The 25253-nt window shown below is 48.2% G+C and overlaps 1 protein-coding gene across 2 annotated transcripts in view; it reads left to right on the top strand.

The window, feature by feature from the left end:
• Positions 1–25253, top strand: part of Mapk4 (mitogen-activated protein kinase 4) — a 175581-nt gene that overhangs the window by 91813 nt on the left and 58515 nt on the right. For both annotated transcript variants that reach the window (XM_045144097.1, XM_004656788.2), the window contains exon 2: positions 21461–22848. In XM_045144097.1, coding sequence (XP_045000032.1) covers positions 22303–22848 — 546 coding nt within the window. In that variant the 5' untranslated portion in view covers positions 21461–22302. The remainder of the gene's footprint in view (positions 1–21460; positions 22849–25253) is intronic.

The raw sequence follows: 25253 nt of genomic DNA, 5'->3' as shown, positions 1-25253 counted from the left end.
ACACCCAGACATGTTCTTTTCAGATACACATGTATGGGCACAAACAGCCACACTGGGTGTTCCGCAGTGAATTACAAAATGGGCCTTTTACCCCCCGAGGGTCCATAGCAGCAGTGCGGCTGTTCACGGATTCTGCTGCCACCTGGGGCCACAGCAAGGAAACTTGGCTTAGAGCTTGGTCTCCACTGGCTCTGGTTTCTAGGATGTTCATGATTATGATAAAATTATTTGGATGGTATTGTCAACAGAACAGGAATCATCATGCTTGTATTCCTTCCATTGTTGAGAGAGAGAAAGAGAGTGTGAGTGCCTGACCCATCAGGGAAGGCAAGGAAGGGCAGACTTAAAAAACTGATAGAACAAGGTTTTTTTTTTTTTTTTTTTTTTTTTTTTTTTTTTTTTTTTTTTTGAGAGCGACAGACACAGAGAGAAAGACAGATAGAGGGAGAGAGAAAGAATGGGTGCGCCAGGGCTTCCAGCCTCTGCAAACGAACTCCAGACGCGTGCGCCCCCTTGTGCATCTGGCTAACGTGGGACCTGGGGAACCGAGCCTCGAACCGGGGTCCTTAGGCTTCACAGGCAAGCGCTTAACCGCTAAGCCATCTCTCCAGCCCAAGAACAAGTTTTTAAGGAAATAAGAAATAAGAAAATGCTAGTGTCCTATAACAAAGATCATTTGTGAATTTATAAGTCATGGTTATCTTTATCAATTTTAGGAGAACTGTCACCTGAAAAAGAAAGTTGGTTGAGAACACCTATTTCAAATACCTAAAACCAAGCTCCATTCTTGTCTCTGAAGGGCTGAGAAGGAGCCTCTTTCCATACAGTATCCTTCCCTCCCTCCCACTCCTTTCTCACTCTTGCTGTCTAACTCTTAAACGTGGAGCATAAAAAGTAGGCTGAGCTGGGCGTGGTGGGGCACACCTTTAATCCCAGCACGTGGGAGGCAGAGGTAGGAGAATTGCTGTGAGTTTGAGGCCACCCTGAGACTACATAGTTAATTCCAGGTCAGCCTGGACTAGAGTGAGACTCTACCTCGTAAAAAACAAAAAATAAAAATTAAATTAAAAAAAAAAGTAGGCTGAGTTCAGCAGTTAAAGGAGTTTGTTTGCAAAGCCTACTGGCCCAGGTTCAATTCCCCAGTACCGATGTAAAGCCAGATGTACAGTGGTGCATGGATCTGGAGTTCATTTACAGGGTAAGAGGAGGCCATGATGTACCCATACACACTCTCTTTTTCTCTATGCTTGCAAATAAATAAGTAAGATTATTTAAATGTGGGCTGCTATCAGAAATCAGTTCTTATCTCACCCTGTCACTGAATCTCCATTGGGATTTGGGCAGGTCTCTCTATCTTTCTCTGGTTTATTTATCATCTGTAAAAGAGAGTCAAGTATATTTCTAATTTCCAATTTGTGTTCAAAGGTAATTTGTTGTTCCACCAATATTAGAGTTGAATTTTAAACAAATACATATCTCTTTTTAAAATTATACCCTAATCCAGGTGTGGTGGCTTTAATCCCAGCACTTGGAAGGCAGATACAGAAGGATTGCCGTGAGTTTGAGGCCACCCTGAGACTACATAGTGAATTCCAGGTCAGTCTGAGCTAGAGTGAGACTCTACCTTGAAAAAATAAATTATACCCAAATAACACTTGCATGTTATCTATCAAGTTTTAACTCAAATCCTCAATGTACTAATTTGATTTTTAGCTGTCCTCAAGATTTATTCTGCCACTTTTAATTTATTTTTAATTTTTTATTATTAACAACTTATTCTGCCACTTTTTTAGCTCAAAAATAACCTTATTTTTTCAGTTGAAAAAATATTTAAAACTTAAAATATAGTTTTAGAAAGGAGCTGAAGCTGGGCAAGATGGTGCATGCCTTTAATCCCAGCACTCAGGAGGCAGAGATAGGAGAATCGCTGTGAGTTCCAGACCAGCCTAGGCCTGCAGAGATCAGCCTGGGCTAGAGACCCTACCTCAAAACAAACAAACAAAAAAGAGCTATTACACATTTTCCATAACTTAATATTTATGGTCAAGATTTTATTAGTACTGTGAAGTCAGAAGTGCTTAGAAATAAGCAGGCAAGTATTCCACAGAATAATCTCAGGACCTCATTGACTGTCTTTATAACTAAATGGTTAAAACAAACTAATGGAGTGAAGTTATACTGCATAGCACAGTCCAATATCAGTGCCTCTTTAAGTGTGTGTATATTGTGTGTGTGTGTGTGTGTGTGTGTGTGTTGTTTTTTCATATATATTTCATTTTCTGTAAGATTTTGTTATTTTCCAAAGTATTCTGGGACTAGAGAAATGGCTCAGCAGTTCAAAGTGCTTCAAAGACTGACGGCCCAGTTTTCATTCCCCACTACCCATATAAAGCCAGATGCATAAAATAGTGTATGCATCTGGAGTTCATTTGCAGGGGCAAGAGGCTCTGGCCTGTTCTCCCCCTCTCTCCTTGTAAATGAAAAACAAAAATTGGGCTGGAGAGATGGCTTAGCCATTGAGGCACTTGTCTGTGAAGCCTAACAACCCATATTTGACTCTCCAGATCGCTTGTTAGCCAGACACACAGAGGTTGAGGCAAGTGCAAGGTCGCATATGCCCACTAAGTGGCACAAGCATCTGGAGTCCAATTGCAGTGGCTGAGGCCCTGATGAGCCAATTCTCTCTCTCTAAAAAGTAATAATAAATTATTCTGCTATATCATTACTTCTGAGATCCTATCAGACCAACAGTACATAACTTATATTTTTACATGTGCAACAAAACATTTCTGTGGTCCTGTAAGCATCACAGCAGATGCTGATGACCATTAATGGTTTTAGTTTGAGGAAGGGAGTTTATAATAACCATTGTTAAAGAATCCCAATTAATCAGTTGGATAATTATTTTCTCCACTGTGTGGCTTCTGTTAGGTTGTCAGCAGAAACACATTATTGCATATTTGGGCAAAAGAAATTTACTTAAAGTTTCTGGATGCCAGTCTACATGCTAATCACCAAGGCTGAAGAATTCCACCCCAGGGGATTTTAGGAAATAGGGCTGGGGTGACTGCTCAATTGACTGCTCTAAATTAAATTACAAAGCACTGCCTCTAAACTTGGCATACAGAAATTTTGTTGGTGTATGCATTTTGCCTGTTTCCCTGTGACTTTATAAAATGACCACCCCAATATTGTCAGTGAAGTAAAACTAGGAAATTGTTTGTACCCAAGGCCTAATAGGATGAGGAAGAACTTATTCTTTTTAAAATATTTTTATTTATTTATTTGAGAGGGAGAGAGAGAGAAAGAGGCAGATAGAGAGACAGAGAGAGAATGGGCACACTAAGGCCTTGATCCACTGCCAGTGAACTCTGGACACATGCACCACCATGTGCATCTGGCTTATATGGGTTCTGGGAAGTTGGGCCTGGGTCCTTAGGCTTTATATTCTCAGGAGCAACTTTGACTCTAAATAGAGACCCCGGGAAGCATAAGTTGACCCTCTTTTCAGGTCAGCACCCTAATATGTGTGTTGCTTGTGCTTGGTTTTGTTGGTGGTGGCTTTTAATATTTTATTTATTTATTTGTAAGCAGAGAGATACAGACAGAGCATGAGAGAGAAATAGACAGACAGACAGACAGACAGACAGACAAGAGTATGTGAGCACCAGGGCTTCCAGCCACTGCAAACAAACTCCAGATGCACGTGCTGCTTTGTGTATCTGGCTTTACGTGGGTACTGGGGAACTGAACCTGGACAGTTAGGCTTTGCAGGCAAGCACCTTAACCTCTGAGCCATCGCTCCAGCCCCGTGCCCCTTGTTTAATTTCTCTTATTTTGTCCAAAGCTCAGTGTTCTGAGCCATAGATCTCGTCTGCGACCTGGCTGAGCAGAGACATGGCAATCATTCAGCGGCAGACTACAGTGGTCCAAGGCAGAATGGCCCTCATGGTTAACAGTGTGCAGGTGTCCACTTGGGTCACTGGTAACTAGCCTCAGTCTTGAACCTTCACAGTGAGACAAGAGGGGCTGCTATACCCACCACCCACTTGATAGCTGCCTTTGTGTTTTTGGCAGTGAGGGGGAGTGGGTTGTGGCTCTGGAAGCAGAAATTAGGGCCTTGTGGATAACTGAGCAAGTGCTCTACCATCAAGTCACATCCTCCAGTCACGCTCTTATGTTCTTCATGCCTGAGGGACAGATTATCTGTATCCACCATGCCACCCACCTGTCCTTCCGAGCCCCTCTTCCCCCAGACAGTGGCTTTCAAAGTCTGTCCCTGGACTAGCACTGTCAGCTTCGCTTGGGAATTTGTTGGGAACGTAGATTCTCAGGTCTCACCCCATGCCCACTGAACCAGGAACTTCAGATGGGTCAGCTATCTGTGCGTTAACAGGGCCCCCAGGGAATTCCCACGCTCACTCAGGCTGGAGGCCCTGGGCTCTAGGGAATGGCTCACATGCACAGGGTACCATCCAGTGGTTCTATCTTTGTCCTGCTCATGTCACACCAGTTGACTTGGGACGAAGGTTGGTCTCATTTGGTATCGATTCCTGACAATCTCTTCTTGCTTGTTGTGGATGATCTGGCATAATGATGGCTGCTGTCATCCCTCCCCCTGGCCTTAACACAGACACACAGGCAGGCATTCAGACATGCAGCTACCAGGACACTGCACAACTGGCTACAATAATGAAAAAACTCGCTGCTCTCAGTTGAGTACGCTTGGTGAGAGTCCATTCAACAAGCTCCCATGGTTACCTGAACATTGGGACCAACTGCGGGTCCCTCCCCGAACCCTAATTTACTGATCACAGCACAGCCCAGCTATCAGGATTTATTATATATATTACTTGTTTATTTTCAAGAAGAGAAAGAGAAGAAAGAATGGGTGCTCCAGGGCCTCAGCCACTGCAAATGAACTCGGGATACATGTGTCACTTTGTGCTTCTAGCTTTACATGGGTACTGGGGAATCAAACTTGGGTTGTTAGCTTTTCAGGCAGGTGCCTTAACCACTGAGCAATCTCTCAACCCCAGGATTCTTTAAGGCATCCCAAGCAGGTCTATGCATACAGCTGAGCTGAGAATCATTAGAACATCAAGGGTGCCTGAAGGAACAGAAGACGCCAATGGGCTGTGGGGGGAGAGCCCAGTGGCTAATAAGAGAGGTGGTTCCTGGGTCAGCTGTTAGTGGATGCCTTCTCTCCAACAAGTCTTCCCCTGGGTCCTTCCTAGCATCTTGTCTCACTAAGATAGTCTCTACTCTCAGAAGCATCTTCCTTCTTCTTCTGGGACCATGAGGTCCATAGTGAGTGACTCCTGTGCTTTTCTAACTTGAATCAACTCAAGCCCTAGTCTTAAACAAAAAAAAAAAATCAGGGCTGGAGAGATGGCTTAATGGTTAAGAGCTTGCCTGTGAAGCCTAAGGACCCCGATTCGAGGCTCAATTCCCCAGGACCCACATTAGCCAGATGCACAACGGGGTGCACATGTCTGGAGTTGGTTTGCAGCAGCTGGGGGCCCTGGCATGCCCATTCTCTCTCTCTATCTGCCACTCTCAAATAAATAAATAAAAATAAACCAAAAAATTTTTAAGAAAATCAAATGGGGCTTATAAGGAAGCTAGCTTCTCCTGACTCACCCCTGGCCTCAAACTTTCAAGCATTCAGGTCCTTCCTTCCTTCCTTCCTTCCTTCCTTCCTTCCTTCCTTCCTTCCTTCCTTCCTTCTTTCCTTCCTTCCTTCTTTCCTTCCTTCCTTCCTTACTTCCTTCCTTCCTTCCTTTCTTTTGCACGCTCTCTCTCTCTTTCTTTCTTCCTTCCTTCCTCCCTTCCTTTCTTCTTTCTTTCTTTCCTTCCTTTCTTCCTTCTTTTTTCTTTTTTATTTTTTAGAGGTAGGGTGTTGCTCTAGCCTAGGCTGAACTGGAACTCACTTTGTAGTCCCGGGCTGGGCTCAAACTAACAGCGTACTCCTACCTCAGCCTCCTGAGTGCTGGGATTAAAGGTGTGTGCCAGCACTGCTGGCAGAAAGAGAGAGAGAATGGGCACAGATGCATGGGCACATGCACTACTTTGTGCTCCTGGCTTTACATGGATACTGGGGAATCAAAATCGGGTTGTTAAGCTTTGCAAGCAAGTACCTTAACCACTGAGCCATCTCTCCAGCTCAAGCATTTCTTTATTTAGTTCTTTAACTATGATACTTTCCATGATTCTATATGACACACTTTACTTGTCTTTTTTAAAAATCGTGTGTGTGTGTTGGTGGGTGGGGGTGAATCACTGCTGATTAAGAGAAAAGGCGAGAGTGATTTGAATAGAAAAGGGGCAAATCTAGCTTCCTCCCCCGTTAAGTAATTGACATTATGCCCTGAAATTACTTTCTGATAAGTCCTTATTACTCTCCCTGGGAAGCAAACACTATTGTTGGCACTTTTGAATTTGATAATAATCGATACCTTTTTTCTTTACATGTGTTTGTGCGTGCATGTGTGATGTGTGTTGCACATCTGTGCGCAGGTACCCATGCACATGAAATACGTGTGTGTGGAGGCCAGAGGTTAATATTAGGTATCTTCCTCAATTGTTCTCTGTCAGTTTTTCTTGAGACCGGGTCTCTCACTGAACCTGGTGCTCTTTGACTGGGCTACCGTAGCTAGCCAGCAAGCCCAGGGATTCTCCTGTCTGCCTCCCCAGTGCTGGGGCCGCAGGAATGCACCATTATACCCGGCTTTTGCATGGGTGCTGGGAATTGAACTCAGTGCCTCGTGTTTGCCCAGCAAGCACTTTTACTGACTGAGCCATCTCCCAGCCCTAATTATCACCTTTTATTTTTTTAATTTTTTTTAATTTTTATTTTTTGGTTTTTCAAGGTATGGTCTCACTCTAGCCCAGGCTGACCTGGGATTCACTATGGAGTCTCAGGGTGGCCTTGAACTCACAGTGATCCTCCTACCTCTGCCTTCTGAGTGCTGGGATTAAAGGCGTGTGCCACCATGCCTGGCCCTAATTATCACCTTTTAAAGAGCATGCATTTATTATCCTTAATTTTAAGTTCTTATATTCATTTGCTTTGACTTCTATTTCTCCTTTCGTCAACTTTAAGATTTAGAATTTCTGCATTGGAAAGACCTTACTTAAATAGCTTTTTATGTGTCACAAAGAGGGATGGGGAAGACAGAACATAATATTGTAAAGGAATGGCCACGATGAGTTGCCTTGGTAACAGCATTCCTGTGGAAATGACACCTGGGGAGGTTGGGGAACCAGGAGAGCTGCTGTCAGCTTGTCTGATAGGGTCAGAGGAGGGAAGAAGGCCTCCAGATGGGAACTGCATAGCAAGGGTCAGGCTTGGTGTCTGGGAACAAAGTCACACTTGTAATTGGCATCAGAAGCATCCTAAACTGTTGAGTCAGGCATGCTAAGGCCTCAGAGTCACAGAGAGAAGAGAAGCAGCTTTGGGGACTGGGGCATTTCTCTAGTGACATCATTCCTTACCCCGCCACCCAGAAGGACTCTAGTACTTCCCTCATCCTTCCCCTACAACCCAGAAAATGGTCTCTAAGAGGTAGTTTTTCAGGGGCCCAGAAATATCCTACCTTTCATAACCAAGATCTAGATTTTCATACAGATAAAGCTGAAACTACAGACACTCTGGGGAAAGAAACCAAACTCAGATCTTGATGCAGGTAGTGAAGCAAAGAGTGGGAGTGTTTGAAAGGAGAAGAGAGGGCACTGCCAAGGAAGAAAGAGCAGAAAGCACTTGGGAACCAGGCTGACTGATGTGTCACCATTTGCAACCTCCCTCACTCCCACCTCGGCCCCAGGCGCTCTTCTGAGGCTCAGCCATGTAGTGGAGAACTGGGAATAGAGTGAGGACTCACCGGGGAGACCCATCTCCAGGGAGGATGGGAAGGAGAGAGGAGAGATCTGGTGGCCAGGAAAGAATGAGATGGAAGTGATGGAAGGTGAGGATGGCCAAAGACAAGTCTCTGGAGGCGAGGAATCTTTCTTCTAGGCATCCAAAGCGATGGGATGAAGGAGGGATGAATGCAAGAATGCTTTTCAAAATGACCTAAAAATTCCCAGAGCACCACCCATGCTCCACGTTGGGAGATATGACTTTGCTGTGTTGGAGTTGGAGGAAAGCTGGGCACATAAGAATCCATGAAGGATCGTGTGTGATTATTAAACACTGTGTATAATCCTTTGACTCTGGCAGTGGGAGCCATAGTCATCTTTCTTTCTTTTTTTTTTAATTTTTTATTTATTTATTTGAGAGTGACAGACACAGAGAGAAGGACAGATAGAGGGAGAGAGAGAGAATGGGCGCGCCAGGGCTTCCAGCCTCTGCAAACGAACTCCAGACGCGTGCGCCCCCTTGTGCATCTGGCTAACGTGGGACCTGGGGAGCCGAGCCTCGAACCGGGGTCCTTAGGCTTCACAGGCAAGCGCTTAACCGCTAAGCCATCTCTCCAGCCCTCATCTTTCTTTTTTAATCTGAGTGGCTTCCCTGCCTCACAAGTGGGAGCAGCAGAGGGCCATCTCTTGTCAAAGGCCTGAGTGCGCTGTGAGCTTCTGTCAACTTAGTTGCGTCACTTAGCACATGGGCCCCGTGATGCGATTGCCAAGACAGCTGTTACCAAGGATCCAGGGGCAGAGCTTAGTAGTTAAGGTCTAGTAGTTGAATGCCAGCAGGCATCTGGCATTTGAAGCCCTGCTTCGCCCCATTCTAGCTGTGTAGACTTGAGCAAGTTTCTTAACCAGCCTGTGCCTCCGGTTCTTCCTTTGAAGGACAGAGGTGAAGCTCAGGGTGGTAGACTGGCGCGAGAACTCTCAGAAAGTCGTGCCAGCTCTCTCTGTCAGGACATCAGATGTGTCAGATCTCCTCATCCTCACAGGACAGAAGGAGACACCTCCTGAGGCTTGGGCTTTCCCAATGCAGAACCAAAGCAAAGACGTTTCCCGTGCAGGCTTGTCCCCACCCCCACCCCTCCTCAGTTATCTTCTGGTGGCTCAGGAGTCACCCCCTCCGCCATGTCTCTGTCCCTCTAGCAACAGACTTCTCATGGTCATGTACTGACCCCCTACCCAGAGCTCTCTTCATTTCTTAGAAAGTCTCCATTTAAACACCATTCCTTCAGGGGGGTCTGCCCTTGTCCCCCAAAGTAACTGTCTTCTTGTCGGCGCTACTCTCCGCATTGTGTGCTTTTCCATCAGACATTTGTAATGAGCCTATTTGTATGTCACATTGACCCCACCACTCCCAAATTGTAAGTTCTATGGGACCAGGGACTGTGTCTGTCTTATTTGCTTCTGAATCCCACTGCCTGATATATAGAGAAACCCAATGAATACTGCATGAAAATATTAAATATTCAATAATGCTGCAGGCGAGTGCTTTGGACAGTGGAAAGTTGCTTTGCAGATGTGTTTTCATCTGACTTTTATCTGTATCCATGGAATTACCAAACTATAAAAGAGCTGTCTACAACAGCTGAGGCTTCCAGAAGAATTGACCAAAACAATGTGTAAGGTTCATGGTCTTACTATGAGTGAAGATCAGTCAATAATGCCTAGGGTCAGGGAATACTCTTGTGGGACATGCAGTCTCTATTGCAACTACTTGACAATGTCTTTGTAGAACAAAAGCAGCCACTGACGACACCTAAATGGATGGGCACAGTTGTGTTTCAACAAAACTTTATTTATAAAGAATAGGTGGTGGTTGAGATGTGGCCTAGGGTCATTCATTGTTCCTGATGAAGGGAGATAGAGAAGTGAGCCTGAGCAGATGGCTTGTCTTCACTTATGGTTAACAGCCTGAATTTAGCATCCGGGATTGGTCAGTGTGATGATCTGAAAGCTGGAGAGGGCCTGGAGACATGGCTCCGTGGTTAAGGCACTTGCCTGAAAGCTGGACAAGAAAAGAGAAGTGAGCCCTCAAGGGAATGCACGCAATGACTGTCTGCCTTTGGTTTGGCTTGAGCTGGACTTCCGACTGTTGTTTGATGCTCTGCCTACAAGAGATAGTAGTCAGCTACCAGGATTCTACTGTCACTCCCTGCTCCAGACTCACATGCCCATGCAACCTATCACCCCTCATGCGTGTGCAACACGCGTGTACGCACAAGAGAGAGACAGAGAGAGAGGATTTCCCAGCTGACCTCCCTGCTGGCCAGTCTTGTGCCTCAGTTCTTGGGAGCTGTCCCTCTGTGGTCTCTAATCGGCGCACCGCGGTGTTAGCTGTTCAGACTTCTTCATCTTGTTCTCCTCAGGCCTCTCGCTGTCGTCGCATGGAACTGATGGAGGTTCCTCCAGCACGCCACATCCTCGGGGGAACATTTCTTTAGGAATCACTTCCTGAAGCCCCACTTCCAAACGTTTTCCACTCTTGGGCCCCACCCCCAGCCCCGGCCTCCACCTCCATTGATTCATCAACTGCGTATTGTCTACTGTGTGCTAGGAGCTGTCCACAGCTGGGAATGTGGGTGTAAAGCAGTCGGTCTAATGGGGACAAGAACCCACCAAGAGATGGAAGATTAGCCTGGCCTGGTGGCGCACGCCTTCAATCCTAGCACTTGGGAGGCGAAGGTAGGGGGATTGCTGTGAGTTCAAGGCCAGCCTGGAGCTACAGTGAGTTCCAGGTCAGGTTGGGCTAAAGTGAGACCTTACCTCAGGGGAAGAAAAAAGGAGCAGCAGCAGCCTGCCATAGATGTGTGCGCTGTGAGTGAGAAAGGGAGCGTTAAGTCTGGAAGTCGTCCTTTCCCTTGAAAAAGTGGTGTCTGGGCACAGCACAGGCAGGGAGGCTCTAAATGCAAAGAGGAAAGTGCCTCATCTCAGTGGTCTTTCACGGTCCAGGAATATGGCAAATGAAGGAAGATTTCCCCCTAACCTGTGTGGCTGCAGTGTAGGGTGTAGTTCATGAAGAGATTGGAGAGGAGGGGGGCGCTGTGGCAGAGCCTTGAGCCTGAACCCCTAGGTAGTGGAGACCTATTCACAAAATGTTGAAGTAGGAGAATGAAAAGAATAGATGCTTTGGAAATAAAATAGAAAGGAAGGTGGTTTGGAGAGGACACAGGAGATGGCAAAGAGCCTTGAGGAACTGAATGGCTCTGTCTCTCCTTCAAATAAATAAATAATAAAGCCTTGGGTTTCAAGGAGCCCTGCAAACCAGCCCAAGTCAGGCTCCCGAGCTACTCCAGGCTTATGTACTGCCCTCCCCTTGAAGCTAACCTCATCCCAGTGCCACAAGGCCAGGGCAACTTGGGGCCTGAGGGAGAAGACGTGGCAATGGGCTTCCTGTACGTTTTCAGCCTGTTCATTGAAGGATGCCACCAGCCCTAGTGTTGAGACGGGAGGTAAAAATGAATGATCTCTTATCCTGCTGCCATCTCAAGGACAGATGGGATATGTTGAGGATGTCCAGGACCTGTGTCTGTGTCTTTAGCCCTTTTGGATCACTGGGGTCACAGCCCTGGGAGGGGCCACAGCCAGGCCTTGGAAGGAGGTGGAAAGTACAAGAAGTCCAGGCTCAGAGAGCCCCTGGGTGCAGGCACCAAGCTGTTTCCTGTCTGTGCTCCTAATCACCTTTGCCTACCACTCAGAGGATCACAGAGGTTCTTGGCCCTAGGAGCCAGGGGGAGCAGAAGGTTGAGTGGGACCCGCCCTTCATGCAGTTACAGATCCATAGGACAAGCCAGTTCTCTCCATCACCTTTGGTTTAATTTCAAAGAAGCAGTTGCTTTGAAACTGAACAAAGGAAAAAGGCTAGCCTTGGTCCCAGATCCTCTGACTGGGTCCTGGCCAGCCCAAGTCCTCCAGGAACACTTGGCTCAACCCTGCCCAAAGCCATTCTATAGTCCCCTTAGCCTCTCCCAGGCCCAGCCACTTGAATCACCCCGGCCTGTCTATCTGCCCACACCTGGGATCCTACTGTGCAATTTCACATTCAGAACTGAAAACAATTTACATCTCAACTTACAGAAAGAAAATGGTTTTGTTGATGGCAAAATAAAGCTTAGTTCTAAAATCAGCCTTCTTCCCTCCCAGGAGGTTCCCCCTGGATGGTGGGGTTTGGTTCTGTTTCCTCCCACCTCCCCCAGTGAGCAGAATTGCACTCAGCTTGCTCTAGGTAAGACGTGACCCCTGCTGCAGAGGCAGCTTCCCAGCCAATCTTGACCTGATCCCAGCATCCCAAGCCCTCCGCAGCCACTCTTGCCACTTCCCTCATGTTCTAGAGGGCAGCTCTGAGCAAAAGATACAGGAAGCCCACTGCCATGCCTTCTCCTTCAGGCCCCAAGCTACCCTGGCTTGTGGCATTGGGATAAGGTTAGCTTCAAGAGGAGGTCTGGGGCTGGAGAGATGGCTTAGTGGTTAAGGTGCTTGCCTGCGAAGCCTAAGGGCCCTCCCCCCGCCTTCATGGAGACGAGACCCTTGGTGGAGAGCTCAGAAGTGATGCAGAGCTAGAGTCCAGACCTCCTGGCTCCCACCCTCAGCCATGATAGCCTGTAGTGGCCAAGGAACTGTGGATCTCCCCCTAACTGTCACATGTCACTTGCGTTAACTTGTAGGCAAGGAGATGCAATCACCAGGAAGGGAGTGCTTCCTTCTGCTCTAGAAATGGTTCTTTTGGCCTCTGAACACACCCCTGTAAATGATTAGCCTCCATGGGAAGAGCCGGGGCAGCCATGCGCACATGTTAGCTGGCTAATGGGCAGCGTGACTAGTGGGAAGTGAATGCTCTGCGGTTCAGTACGTCAGAGGACTGAGGCCAGCATATGCATCAGGTAAGGCCTGGGAGTTCTCATAGGGGCTGCATCCCTGTGGGGAAGAGAGAAGCCAGTACTGCCTGTGTGTCTCCACCACTGATGGCTTGGGAGGTGGCACTTCCCAAGACACCATTAGAGACTGAGCAGAGAAGACAGAGAAGCGTGCGGTGGAGGAGCCCCTTCCCGGATACACCGAGCTTCCAGCAACACTGCGCACCTGCGATCGAAGCTGGAGCCGAATGAGACAAAAGTGACCTGAGAAGGGGTGACAGGGAGACACAGCCTGAGCAAACCAGCTGGTCTGTGAAGGGAAAGGAGACATCCTAGGAGGTCTTAGAGAAGGAGGGAAATGAAAGCTTAGGGCTAAGGGATGCGTAAGAAGGCCCAGGGGGAGAGGAGGGAAGCCCCTGGGAGCATGACATGGCCACTGGGCATCTTGTGTGGTGCTAAGTACACTTCAGGGGTTAGAGATGTTCAGGAAGGGTGTCAGGAAAGGTGACTTAGGGAAGCAGGACACATCCTGCTTTTCCAAGGAATGGGGAAAGTGACCTAAAGAAAAGCTAGCACTCACGTGTGACAAGAACAGAGAGGCACGCCCTAGAAAAGCGATGCACTGGAGTCAGATTAGACCTGAGGCTCCACCCTGTAGTAATGTGACCTCAGGAAGACATGTCCCCTCTCTGCAAAGTGATGAGAGGAAGAGGAAGATGACACCTACAGAGCCCCTTTGTACCCAGCACTGGGCTGTGTCTTGTTGAGTAGTGAGTGGTGCAGGGACACCACCTCTCTGTGTTCGTTGGGTCAGGTGCTGTTCAATGCACCCAGCAGAGCTTCAGTAAATACTGCGTTGGACGGCATGCTTGTAAGCAAGGCAGCCACGGTTCCAGAAGCAAGGAAGGAGTGCATCACAGTAACGAGCGCATGAGCCCAGGGCGTCAAGGGCATGGAAGCAGACAGTTCCATCTGAGCACTAGCCCCAAGCCGTGAGCAGATGCTTGACTTCTGGGGTGCTATATGAGAAGGGGCTCATTTCTCTGGCTTATCAAGAAGAAAGGGGTGGGGATGCGTTATTTTTTATTTATTTATTTATTTATTTATTTATTTATTTATTTATTTATTTATTTGAAAGCGACAGACACAGAGAGAAAGACAGATAGAGGGAGAGAGAGAGAATGGGCATGCCAGGGCTTCCAGCCTCTGCAAATGAACTCCAGACGCGTGCGCCCCCTTGTGCATCTGGCTAACGTGGGACCTGGGGAACCGAGCCTCGAACTGGGGTCCTTAGGCTTCACAGGCAAGCGGTTAACCGCTAAGCCATCTCTCCAGCCCAGATGCATTATTTTTAAAAACAACTTTAAATACATATTTATTTAAAAGAGTATATGAATACACTAAGGCTTCCTGCCACTGCAAACATGAACTCCAGATATATGCATCACTTTGTGAATCTGATTTCACATGGGTGCTAGAGAATCGAACCTGGGCCATCAGGCTTTGTAAGCAAGTACTTTTAGGGGCTGAGCTCTCTCTCCAGTCTAGGATTGATTATTAATGTCTGCCACAAGCAGTCTGCGACAACAGTAGCACACATGACATATTATGTTTTGGTCTAAAATCAAGATAATGCTGACTCCTGTGGCTACAAACCAGGAATCTTTGAACATGTATGAGGAGGAAGTGATGAGCCCTTGAGTTTGGTAAGAAAGATGAGATCCTAATACTGGACCCTTCCAGAGACAGGAACCTTTTGCTTTTCCTCAATGGCACAATACATGTGGAGTCATAGACAGAAATCTGTGAGTTTATGGAAAGCACCGGGGCCTGTGCCACCATTTAACAGTACGTGCTGGAAAATTCCAGGCAGGCTCTGCCTTCTAGAAGCTTGCCTCCTAACTGTGATGGCTTTCCTTGGCCCAACATGGCCCAACAAAGCCAGCCCAAAATGGGTGTCATCTGTTAGCTGCCAAAGCATCATTGCACTGAGTTAGTTTTGAAAAAAAAAAAAGAACAGCTGGATGTGGTGACAGACACTTGTAATCCCAGCCCCTGAGAGGCTGATGCAGGAGGATCACAAGTTCTAGTGCAGCATGGCTATACAGCCAGACCCTGTATCAACCTACTTTCCACCCAAAGAATAAAAGGAGGAAAAAAGGAAGCTTCTGTTATTCTGGGTTTCCTTCCTTTAAAGGGAGAGTGAGAAGTCTCATCTTTAACCTACAAAGGTCAAATGTAGGAATCATCCAAAACCAAGACTGATCCACCACCTTCCCAAACCTTTGGAGAAGCCAGATTCCCAGCCTCCATGCTGGGCAGGTGTCTCTTCCCGGATGACACTGTCTCCATGGAGACCAGCACCCACACTTCACATGTGCGGGCCTGGTCTGCCCCCCCTCCCCCAGCTTTGCTCTGCTGGGCCTGGAACTCCCATGAGCCAGCCGGGGTTTCTCTCTCTGCTATTCCAGTGTGCCGGGAGCTCTGGGAAGTCTTTGTTCTGGCTGGTTACATAATGTTCTGGAGAGAAAGCCGGGCGCGGCCTGCGAGCTCAGGGGTTTTGCTCTCTGGCAGGTGGTGACTCCCACCTCAGGTCTCATGTTGCTCCTGAAAACTGTTGGCTCCCAGTCTTCTATTGCCTTCCTCTTATCCCCCACTCAGGGAGTTAAAGTCACAGGTGTTCCCTCCTGCTTCCTTCTCGGTAAGATCCCTTCAGGCATGTTCTCAAAGAAACTGTGTAAGAGAACTGCAACCCAAGGTAGATGGCCCAGCTGCCTCTAAGGAGCACAGACTCAGAGCTCCTCCATGATCTCTCTTGACAAGAGAGCTTGGGGGAGGAGGTCATAGATATGGCTCAGCTACTCAAGGCTGTCAACAAGGTCCCTTGTTCATGTGCCAACTTCAGGGTGTTGGCACTAGTCCCCAGGCTTTACCCTGTGTGGTCTCAGGATGGCTACTGGAACACCAACATCACTTTCTCCACAAAGGAATCCAGACAGTTTCCTCTTTCTTCTGGAGGAGAGTTCTACCCTTGACCCCAGTAAGCTGTCCCTAAAACTTACTGCCCAGGATTGGATCTTGTGACTACCCACAAGGAGAACTTGGTTATCACAACTGTTTAGACTCAGCTTCTTCAGCAGAGATGCATTTGAGAGCTGCCATTGGGAAAATGTATAAGGTCATTGCAAGGACTGAAGTCTCGTGAGAGTCACTAAGTTAGAGGCACCGGCTGACCCGCTCAGTGCTATGTATCTCTGTTATAAACTGCTCAGTGGATCAGCAGCTACCAGTGGGACTGATATGGTGTCCTGCTTGGCATTTGGAGACACTGAAGGACATTCTTGGCATCAAGTGAGCCAGGGAAGCTGCTGGGTAACCTCCAAGTCACAGGACAGCACCCCCACAACCGGGAGTGATCTGGATCCAGATGTCCACAGTGCTGAGACCCACAAGTGTGGTGAAGACCAGGTGTGAGTCTGCTCAGCTAATAGGAGTTTGGGCTGTGCTACCCTGTGACTGAACCAGATATGGCTTCTGTCATACAGAGAAGGCAGGAATGGTCTGGATACATACCAGTGTCAGCTACAGAGATGCCAAGCAGGACCCTGTGAGGGCCAGCCCTGGCTGTCACAGGCTCACATTCAGAGAAGAGGATAGGAACAGGCCAGAAGGCAGCAAGGCTATGCTTGGTTGAACCTGAGTTCCCTGTTTGTTTCCCTCATCTTTTCACCTTAATTCAACATCGTGTTCTCAGTTTCTCTTTCCATTTGCTGAGTTTATGAACTGTGGCCTCTATACCAAGGCTGAAAAGGTAGTGCTTCTTGCTGTCAGGGATCCACAAGGTGTACCCATCCCACATTTGCCCCTTACTAAGCCTGAGATGTCATATTTTGCCTGGAAACTTCATGGTGAGGGTCACTCACTTCAGCTGAGGTGATAACAAGGTGGGTTCTGGAGTCATACTGACTTGAATCTCAGGCTCCTCACTTGCTAATGTCTTATGCAAATTGCTTTCCCTGGGGAGGCTCATGGGAGAAAGATGTTAACCTCAGGGCTGTATGAGACCCACCTGAACCACCAAGTAAAACTCTTGGCTCCCAGGAACTCAAGCATGTAGTCCTTCCATCTACTTCATGTCATCTGCCACTTCCCCAAGGCCTGGCAGAAGCATGGTCATAGCCAGGAGACTTGTCAACAGTGCCACAGACTCACAGAGACACATGTACCATTAGCCAGACTGGGAAGCTTCTGGAAAGGAGAAGGGCTCAACCTGAGAAAGCTGGGGTGGGCCTTGGGATAGTGCAACCATACAGGGCACCAGGAAGATAGAGGCCAAGAGGAAGGAGAGGCAGCAAGAGCCTTGGGCCACAGCACTCTTCAGCATCTCCAGGCAACAAACCAGAGGCTTTAAGGCTACAGCCTTTAATCTTTGCAAATAAGTTTGATTGAAATGTACTTGTGCCATTCATTTGGATGTTAGCAGTTGTGGCTTTTGTACCACAAAGTCATGGTTGAGTAGCTGTGTTGAGTGGTTGCAATAGAGGCTGTAAGTCCTGCAAGAATGAAATATTCCCTGACCCCTTATAGAATTTACTTGCTGCTCCTCCCTCACAGAATCATGGGCACTGGAGCCAGCCAGACCCAGCTGTGACTTGAATGGCTCCACCTGGAACTGTGCCATGCACAGCCGGTTCCACTGAAGCTTCAGCCCCACCTGACAGAAATTAGCTACAGGCTTGGGGGTGTTCAGGAGAGGAGGAAGCAGTCTCTGTAAAATGTCAGTGCCTCACAGGAGATGATATTTCCTGCTGAAAGTTGACAGCATGAGGTTTGGGAAGATCTGAGCCGGTGGGGAGGTGTGTCTAAATTTAGACTTTCCAAAGCCATTTTGTAAACCACAGCCCCAGGAATCCCAGAAAGGGATAGTTGGCACACAGAACCTCATCTCTGGTTTGTCTCTGCTTGTTAAAAGGCGGATGAATGAGAGAATGATGGATTGGGATTCAGGTTCGCTGTTGGTAGGAAGCTGAAGTTCCCTGGTTAGGAGTCTTGGGTTAGAAGTTTCCATGCCTGTGTCTTATTACAGTGCTTGTCACAGAACTGTGAGGGCTCGAGCTGCCCCTGTGAGAGCTACACACATTCCTCTTGCTGTGTGTCACTTGAATGCAGCTGAATGACCTTTGCATCTCTCACAGACAGCGATGCCAAGTCCTTGGGTTTGAAACTGTACCTGGGATTCTGAGAGCTCTGAGCCACCATGGCCACATGGAGATGGCCAGGCTAGACTCAGGGAGACGCTGAACCCACTCCATTGCTGGGACACATCCAGGTGTCATCTGACTTTCTTCTGGGGGTGAAAGGCCCTGAGACTCTTGGCTCATCATGCCAGGAATGAGCCTCTGTGCTGAGTCTTATAAATCAGTGCACAAGTGGCAAAGACAGAGGTTTGCTGTGGACATTACCAAGGAGCTGGAGACACAGAAAATGAAGAGGTTTGAGAGGATATGAGTGACAGCAAACTCAGAGGGGGACAGAGTGCTCAGACAGCCGTCTGGATCGGGGGTGCAGATTCTGAGAGGCAGCAGGTCAGCAGTAGATGATGCTGAGGCAGTGAAGGTGTAGGAAATGGGCCTGCCTGAGTAGTTAGTTAGGACTCGGGGTAAGAAGAGCCCCTTGAGCAGGGCGCATTCACACAGGCCAGCCAGCCATCCAGGAGACGTGGCCAACCTGATTGCACAGAAATCCTGCATGGGACCCATGTGCTTCTTTCCATAGTTATTTTCTGTGTGCTCCTTGTACGTGACTTGTGAAGTTTAGGGGCTGGAGAGATAGCTCAACAGTAATGGCATTTGCCTGCAAAGCCTAATGATCTGGGTTCAATTCCCCAGTACCTATTGAAAGCCGCATGCCCATTCTCTTGGTCTGTCTCTCTTCTCTCTCTCTCTCTCTCCGCTTGCAAATAAGTAAAAGTAAAGATTTGTGAAGCTTAAAGGCTGGTCAAGAGATATATCAACATGAAAGCTAAATAACATCCCAGAGTAGTATATAATAAGTATCAAAATATATGTGAGTGCCATCAGAGTGTGGAAAAGGGAGAGATCTCGAAGAACTAGGACGAGCCCTTGAGACAGGAAGGGTGAGTTCATCTGCGCTGAGTGATGGGCAGGGTTTATGAAAGTGGGGACAAAGCAGGGGGATCTTTCGGGAACCAGAAAAGCACAAGCAAAGAAGCCAGGCAGGAATTTTAAGTCTGTCAGGAGACCCAGGAAGAAGGTTGTGTACCTAGACTCAAGCCTTCCCGAAGTGACATGTGTCTTACCTGTTCAAGTCTACAGTGTGTTAGGTAGAGCGCTGAGAAAGAGATGGGACACACAGGAAAGATAGTCCCTCCGACAGGAGAGAGGGAGAGGAATGACTTTAAAAATAAATTAAGTGTCTCTTACTCTCAAATTATCTGCACTGCAGCCTATTGCCAGCAAATCCACCTTCTAGCTGCTTGTGAGCTCAGAAGGGCCAGTTCCCATCACTGTGCCACCCAGAGGGACTGAAAAGGGAAGGACTGAGCACCTCTCCTCACAGAGCAAACTGTGTGACTGCCCCTTGGCTACACCTTTGGGGACCAAATAAGGCTTTGAGATAAGACTAAAAGAAGCTTTGGCTTGGGTGGCAGTGCCTGGTTTGGCTACAGGAGCCAGGACAGAATGACACTGTGGGAATTGAATGGCCAGGAGGAGTTCACTAGACCAGGCCTGAGGCTGAGGCACCATGGATGGTCCCAGCACTGTCTCTGGAAGGCTCAGAACTGAAGGGTATCCATCTATCCTTGCATCAAATGCTCACTGGCTCTGTCTATCTTGGCTGCACCAAGCCAGTGCTCACAAAGCCTGTGCCCTCACCTTGGACCTCAGAATCGGTGTCTCAGTGGAGATGCGCTTAGCACTTGGAGTGGAGGGGTGATGTCAGTCAGTAGTGGTGTTGCTTAGTAGTATGTTTACCAGCTTGGCTCTCCCCAGTAAAGCCAGTAGTGACTTCTAGTCAAATGAGCCAAAGAGGACAGTACTGTCTCCCATTTAAGGACCATGGCAATTGTTCACTAAGATATCTCGTCAGTCTGAAGTTCTGTAAGTCTGTGACTATTTTGCCTCTGGGCCCAATAAAAACTTCAGAGTAAAATTGCTGAAGATTTGACCAGCAGTCAGAAGGCACCTCTTACTCGATGTGAGGGGCTGATGGACAATAGCAACAGCAAGTGGCATCTGGAGAGCTGAACATCTAGGTTCCAGAGCCTGGGCACATTTTCCTTCACTGAGCATCCCCAAAGGAGGCCTAATTATTTATGATTTCATATCAGCTGTGTGCCATAATTTGCCCTCTGAATCTTGGAGCACTGAGTTCATGGTTGCTTTGCTTCCTCTATCATTTGTCGTATCAGGCAGGAATTTTAATTTTTGTCGTGTTCAGTTGGGAAAGGGTTCTTATACGGCGCCCAGCAGTGGGATGGGAATGAAGATGAGATGAGAACTCAGAATTGAGCAGAATGAGCAGAAGTTCTTCTGTGTACTCATGAATTTTACATGAATTTAACATGTTGCCTTAACCTGAGAGTTTTGAGTTGACATGGCTGGTTTTGTAGGTTTCTCTCTCCCCCCACTTATATCCTATACCTGTAATTTGATTTAGAGCCACCAGAAAGAGACAGTTGAGCCTGGATTTGACCTGCCTCTGAGCAGTTAGGTTTTTCTACTGTCCCAGTATACAAAGAATATGGTGTAATATAAATGGACTATAAAGAAGCTGGAGGGATGGCTAAGCAGTTAAGGCATTTGCTGGCAAAGCCAAAGGACCTAGGTTCTATTCCCCAGTACCCACGTAAAGCCAGATGCACAAGGTGGTACATGCATCTAGAGTTCGTGGTGGCTAGAGGCCCTGGCACACCCATTTTCTCTCTCTCTTTTTCTCTCTCTCGCCTCTCAAATAAATAAATAGAACACAGAAAGAATACAAATACATTGTAAATGGAATATAGAAGGGATATGAATATTATATAAATGGAATATTAAAAGTCCTAGTACAACACTTGGAATCTATACCCTAATTTTTAGGCAGAGTCCCTTTTCTATGGGGATTGGTAGGGGCTCATTGTAATTTGTAATTTTCTGTGTGTACTTCCCCCACTTACATGGAAAGCAGGTAATACAAATGTCATTAAATCTCAGTCCAAGTCAAATTCTCTCTTAAAATATTCAAAGGCATTTATAAAAGAAGGAAGGGGCCCACGTGGGAAAGCAAGATTCCCAGTCCCTCCTTTTCCGTCTGTCACTAGTTCTTTCCGACTCTCATCCTTCCTAGCTGCACTGATGTCTGTGTTCGGAAAGCATCCCAGATTAATTTTGCAAAGGTCAGGAGGGATGACTCCCACCCTCCGCGTGTAAGAGTTAACCTTGGGGGAGCAGGCAGTGACATAAAAGCCTACCATCTGACGGGCTGATCAAGTCGGCGTCTTTCTCCTCTAGCAGGGCAGCGCTGTACCCGGCAGCAGGAGGGTGGCTGAGCAGTGCGAAGGTGGAATCCCCTGAGCAAGCAGCGTTGCAGCTGGCTGGACAGATCAAATAACACTTGGGCCGGTTAACAAGAGACGCAAGTGGGAAGGTGTTAGAAGCTGGAGTGTGGAAATTTACCCGGCATTGTTTCTTTGACAGGGAAGGAGACTGTGCCTGAGAGATGCCACATTCCTGCAGCCCCTGGCATCCAGTGGAGCAGCCTCAGTGGAGGTGGTGTGGATAATTGGGTGAACAAGGATGCATCGACCTCCAAAGGAGACTGCTGGAGGACCCTGGCCCAGCCTGGCAGCTGAGCTCCTGTTGGACTTGGGACAGCAGGTAAAACTTGGTGCAGAGCTCGTGAGAGAAGCATGGCTTACTCCAGTGTTTTCTCCTTGCTCATCAGACTGGTTGGGGCTTTGGAATTTAAAGTGAGTTGGTAGAAAAGGAGTTTATAGAAATTGAAACCCCTAGAAGCTTCTATAATCCATTGACTGGATCCCCACATACTGCTTAGAACACAGAGAAAGGCCGTGATCCAATTGAGCTTTGTATCCTTCTAAGTGAAGGAAGGCATTTCAGCAAGCAGCTCCAGCATTTTAGCCAGAAAGAGCCTCCTGTCACATGGAGTTGGAAGGGGACGACGACGTGCAACATCCTGTTTTCTGAGGCCCTCAGCGACAGAGGAGAAGGACACTGGCTTTTCCTTCCAAGATGCCAGTTTGAAAGAAGCATGAGCCATTCCAAGCATCAAGGAGAGTTCAGGAGGCAGAAGAGTCGGCAGCCCTCCCAGGGCAGGTGAGGAAAATGGACAGAGTCCCCAGCTGAGCAGGTCGGTGAGTAAGGACTTTCTCTGATGCGGTGACCTCACCGGGGCAGAAAGTGTCCCTGGGCCGTGCAACCTGACAGAATGAGGTGGACTGGGGAAGCAGCCACCTGGCACTCGGCCCTTCCTGATTGCCCCAGTATCGCCCAGCCAGCCCCAGACCACTGAGTCAACAATGGCCGAGAAAGGCGACTGCATCGCCAGCATCTATGGCTATGAGTTGGGTGGGCGCTTCGTTGACTTTCAGCCGCTGGGCTTCGGTGTCAATGGGCTGGTGCTGTCGGCCATGGACAGCAGGGCCTGCCGGAAGGTGGCCGTGAAGAAGATTGCCCTGAGCGACGCTCGCAGCATGAAGCACGCGCTCCGGGAGATCAAAATCATCCGGCGTCTGGACCATGACAACATCGTGAAGGTGTATGAGGTACTGGGACCCAAGGGCACAGATCTGCAGGGTGAGCTCTTCAAGTTCAGCGTGGCCTACATCGTCCAGGAGTACATGGAGACAGACCTGGCACGTCTGCTGGAGCAGGGCACACTGACAGAGGAGCACGCCAAGCTGTTCATGTACCAGCTGCTCCGCGGGCTCAAGTACATCCACTCTGCCAACGTGCTGCATAGGGACCTGAAGCCCGCCAACATCTTCATCAGCACAGAGGACCTTGTGCTCAAGATTGGGGATTTCGGGTTGGCACGGATCGTAGACCAGCATTACTCACACAAGGTATGTCTGAGAAGTGCTTCTGGTGGTCCATGGACTCTTCGAGGGTGTGGACAGAGGATGTACCAGGCTCCATGGTAATCAGGGGACTGCAGTCAGTATGAGGGAAGGGGTGTCGGAGGATGCTAGAAAGTTCCAGAGTGTGAGAAGTTGTTGGGGGCTGGGGATCTGGTTCCTAGTCTTGGCTCTGCCATGTGACTCTGGCTCATAACTGGGCTGTACAAGTAGAGGACAGATGAGACAATGCCCAAAACTTTTGGCTTTAATGTGTGGACGGATCCTCTTATCCCCAGTGTCCACATCACTGTCTCTTCTCTCTGCTTCCCAGCAGGCTCCCTCTGCAGGATCTTTGGGCTCTGATTTATCTCACCTGCTCCTCTTATCAGAGCTGACCCATTCTGGGTCTCTTTCAGTCAGTGAGTGAAGCGAGGGCAAGGATGGCTAAGAAGTTAAACTGACAGTATACAGATTGTTAAGCACTCCACCCTGCAGGGGCCTAGGGTACCCTTGCCCCTGGGTGTGCAGGGAAAGCTATGCATCCGATGATTCTATTAAAATTCCTCATGGTGGACCAGTCACTCATCCAGCTGCGGTGATTAGAGCCGATGCAGCCACACTGGTGGGGAGACGTGACACGAGCCCTGGACCTGCTGCTGCCTGACCAGCGGAGGCTTCAGGATCTCTCTGACAGTCCATCCAGGCTCCTGCTCCACGTGCTGCCACCATAGGGGTGTCTTTGAGTGCCTCAGGGCAGCATATGACCAGGCGCTCCACAACAGAGCCAGCCTCTGTGAAAACTTTGTACCTTGAATTTGTATGTGTGTGTTGGGGGGGGAGGTCTGTTTTCACTGATCTACATGTTTTCTTGAGTTGGAGTCTTTCATTGAATCCAGAGCTGCCATTTTCAGTCAGACTCAGCAATCATCTGGTCTGCACTCTCCACAGGACTGGGATTGTATGCGTGCATGGCCACACCCCACTGTTTATGTGGGTATTGGGGAACTCAAACTCACGGTGAACTTGGGCTCTCATGCTTGGTCAGCAAGTGCTCTTACCGGCCAAGCTGTCTCCCAGCCCCTTGAATTTTTTGTTTGTTTTGTTTTTTGAGGTAGGGTCTTGCTCTAGCTCAGACGGACCTGGAATTCACTCTGTAGTCTCAGGCTGGCCATTAACTCACAGCAATCCTCCTACTACCTCAGCCTCCCGAGTGCTGGGATTAAAGGCCCTACCTCAAAAAAAAACAATATTTTTTTTTTAGTTGCCAGCTGATAACAGTAAGCAGGGACGTTCAGGGGTGGGGGAAGAAGAGATAGCACCTCTCCCCTTTCTCTTCTGCTTATGTCTTTATTTTTCTTTTAAGGAACAGTGATACCACAGGTTTTATTTAACCCAAATCAGTTCTTACTTGGAAAAGGCCCAGAGAATCCACAAGACATATATTTGGGATGCACAAAACTCACTGAGTTGCAGTAGCCCAGCACACTTGGTATCACCGCATGTATCACCACATGGGTGGGTGTGGGGGGGCTGACGTAACCAGTACCGCAGGGGAGGAGCAGCCTTCGGCACACGGGGAAGATGGTGTGTTAGGGGAGATTGGCTGCAAGTAACCTTCATTGTTGTCGTCGGTTCATTTTGTTCTGTTTTGTGTTGCTTTTCTGAGACAGAGTCCCATTCTATAGCCCACACTAACCTGGAACCCACTATGTAGCCCAGGCTACATGCAATCCTCCTACCCCAGCCTCCCACAGTGGAGATTACAGGATTATAGGCATGAGCCACTGTTCCTATCTATGGTAACCGTTCTTAGAGAACAGTGTGGTGGAAGTAAATGCCACTGTCTAAGAGTCGGGGTGTGGGCTTCCAGTGATGGCACTAGCTCAGACTTGGGTCACTCACCCCCTGGATTCTCAGTCTCCCCATCTTTCACAGAGTCAATAACCCATGTCCTGTCTGTCCCTCTGACCAATGGTTAAGAATCAAAATGAATCATCAATGTAGGATTCCTTGCAAAACCACAAAATCTACATCCATCGACTTCACAGATGTTCATTGAGCACCCACAGCCCAGGCCAGTGTAAGGGCTGGAGAGGATTGAAGGTCAAGGCTCCCCTGACCCACCCTAAGGGCTCTGCTTCATATCCCTGGCTTGTCCCTGACACTACTCTGGGTGCACAGGAATTCAGAAGTTCTGACTTAGTATTATTGGGCTGTTTTCAATAAAATTAGCTGTGGGAGGTTAAAAAATAATTAGAACCAGTTACTACCCCGGTGGGTGTTCACATTGTCCTGGTGCCCTCGGTTTGGCAGGCACCACCCGCCTCACCCGCGTCCTCCTCGCTCATGTTCTCCTTCCAGCTTGCTGGCCACCCCTCCCCCCAGACGATGAAAAAGCTTTCTATTCAGTG

This window comes from Jaculus jaculus, chromosome 2 (assembly GCF_020740685.1).
Source record: "Jaculus jaculus isolate mJacJac1 chromosome 2, mJacJac1.mat.Y.cur, whole genome shotgun sequence".
NCBI classification, from domain to species: domain Eukaryota; kingdom Metazoa; phylum Chordata; class Mammalia; order Rodentia; family Dipodidae; genus Jaculus; species Jaculus jaculus.
Note: the sequence above shows the minus strand (reverse complement) of the source record. Positions and strands in the feature narration are given on the sequence as shown.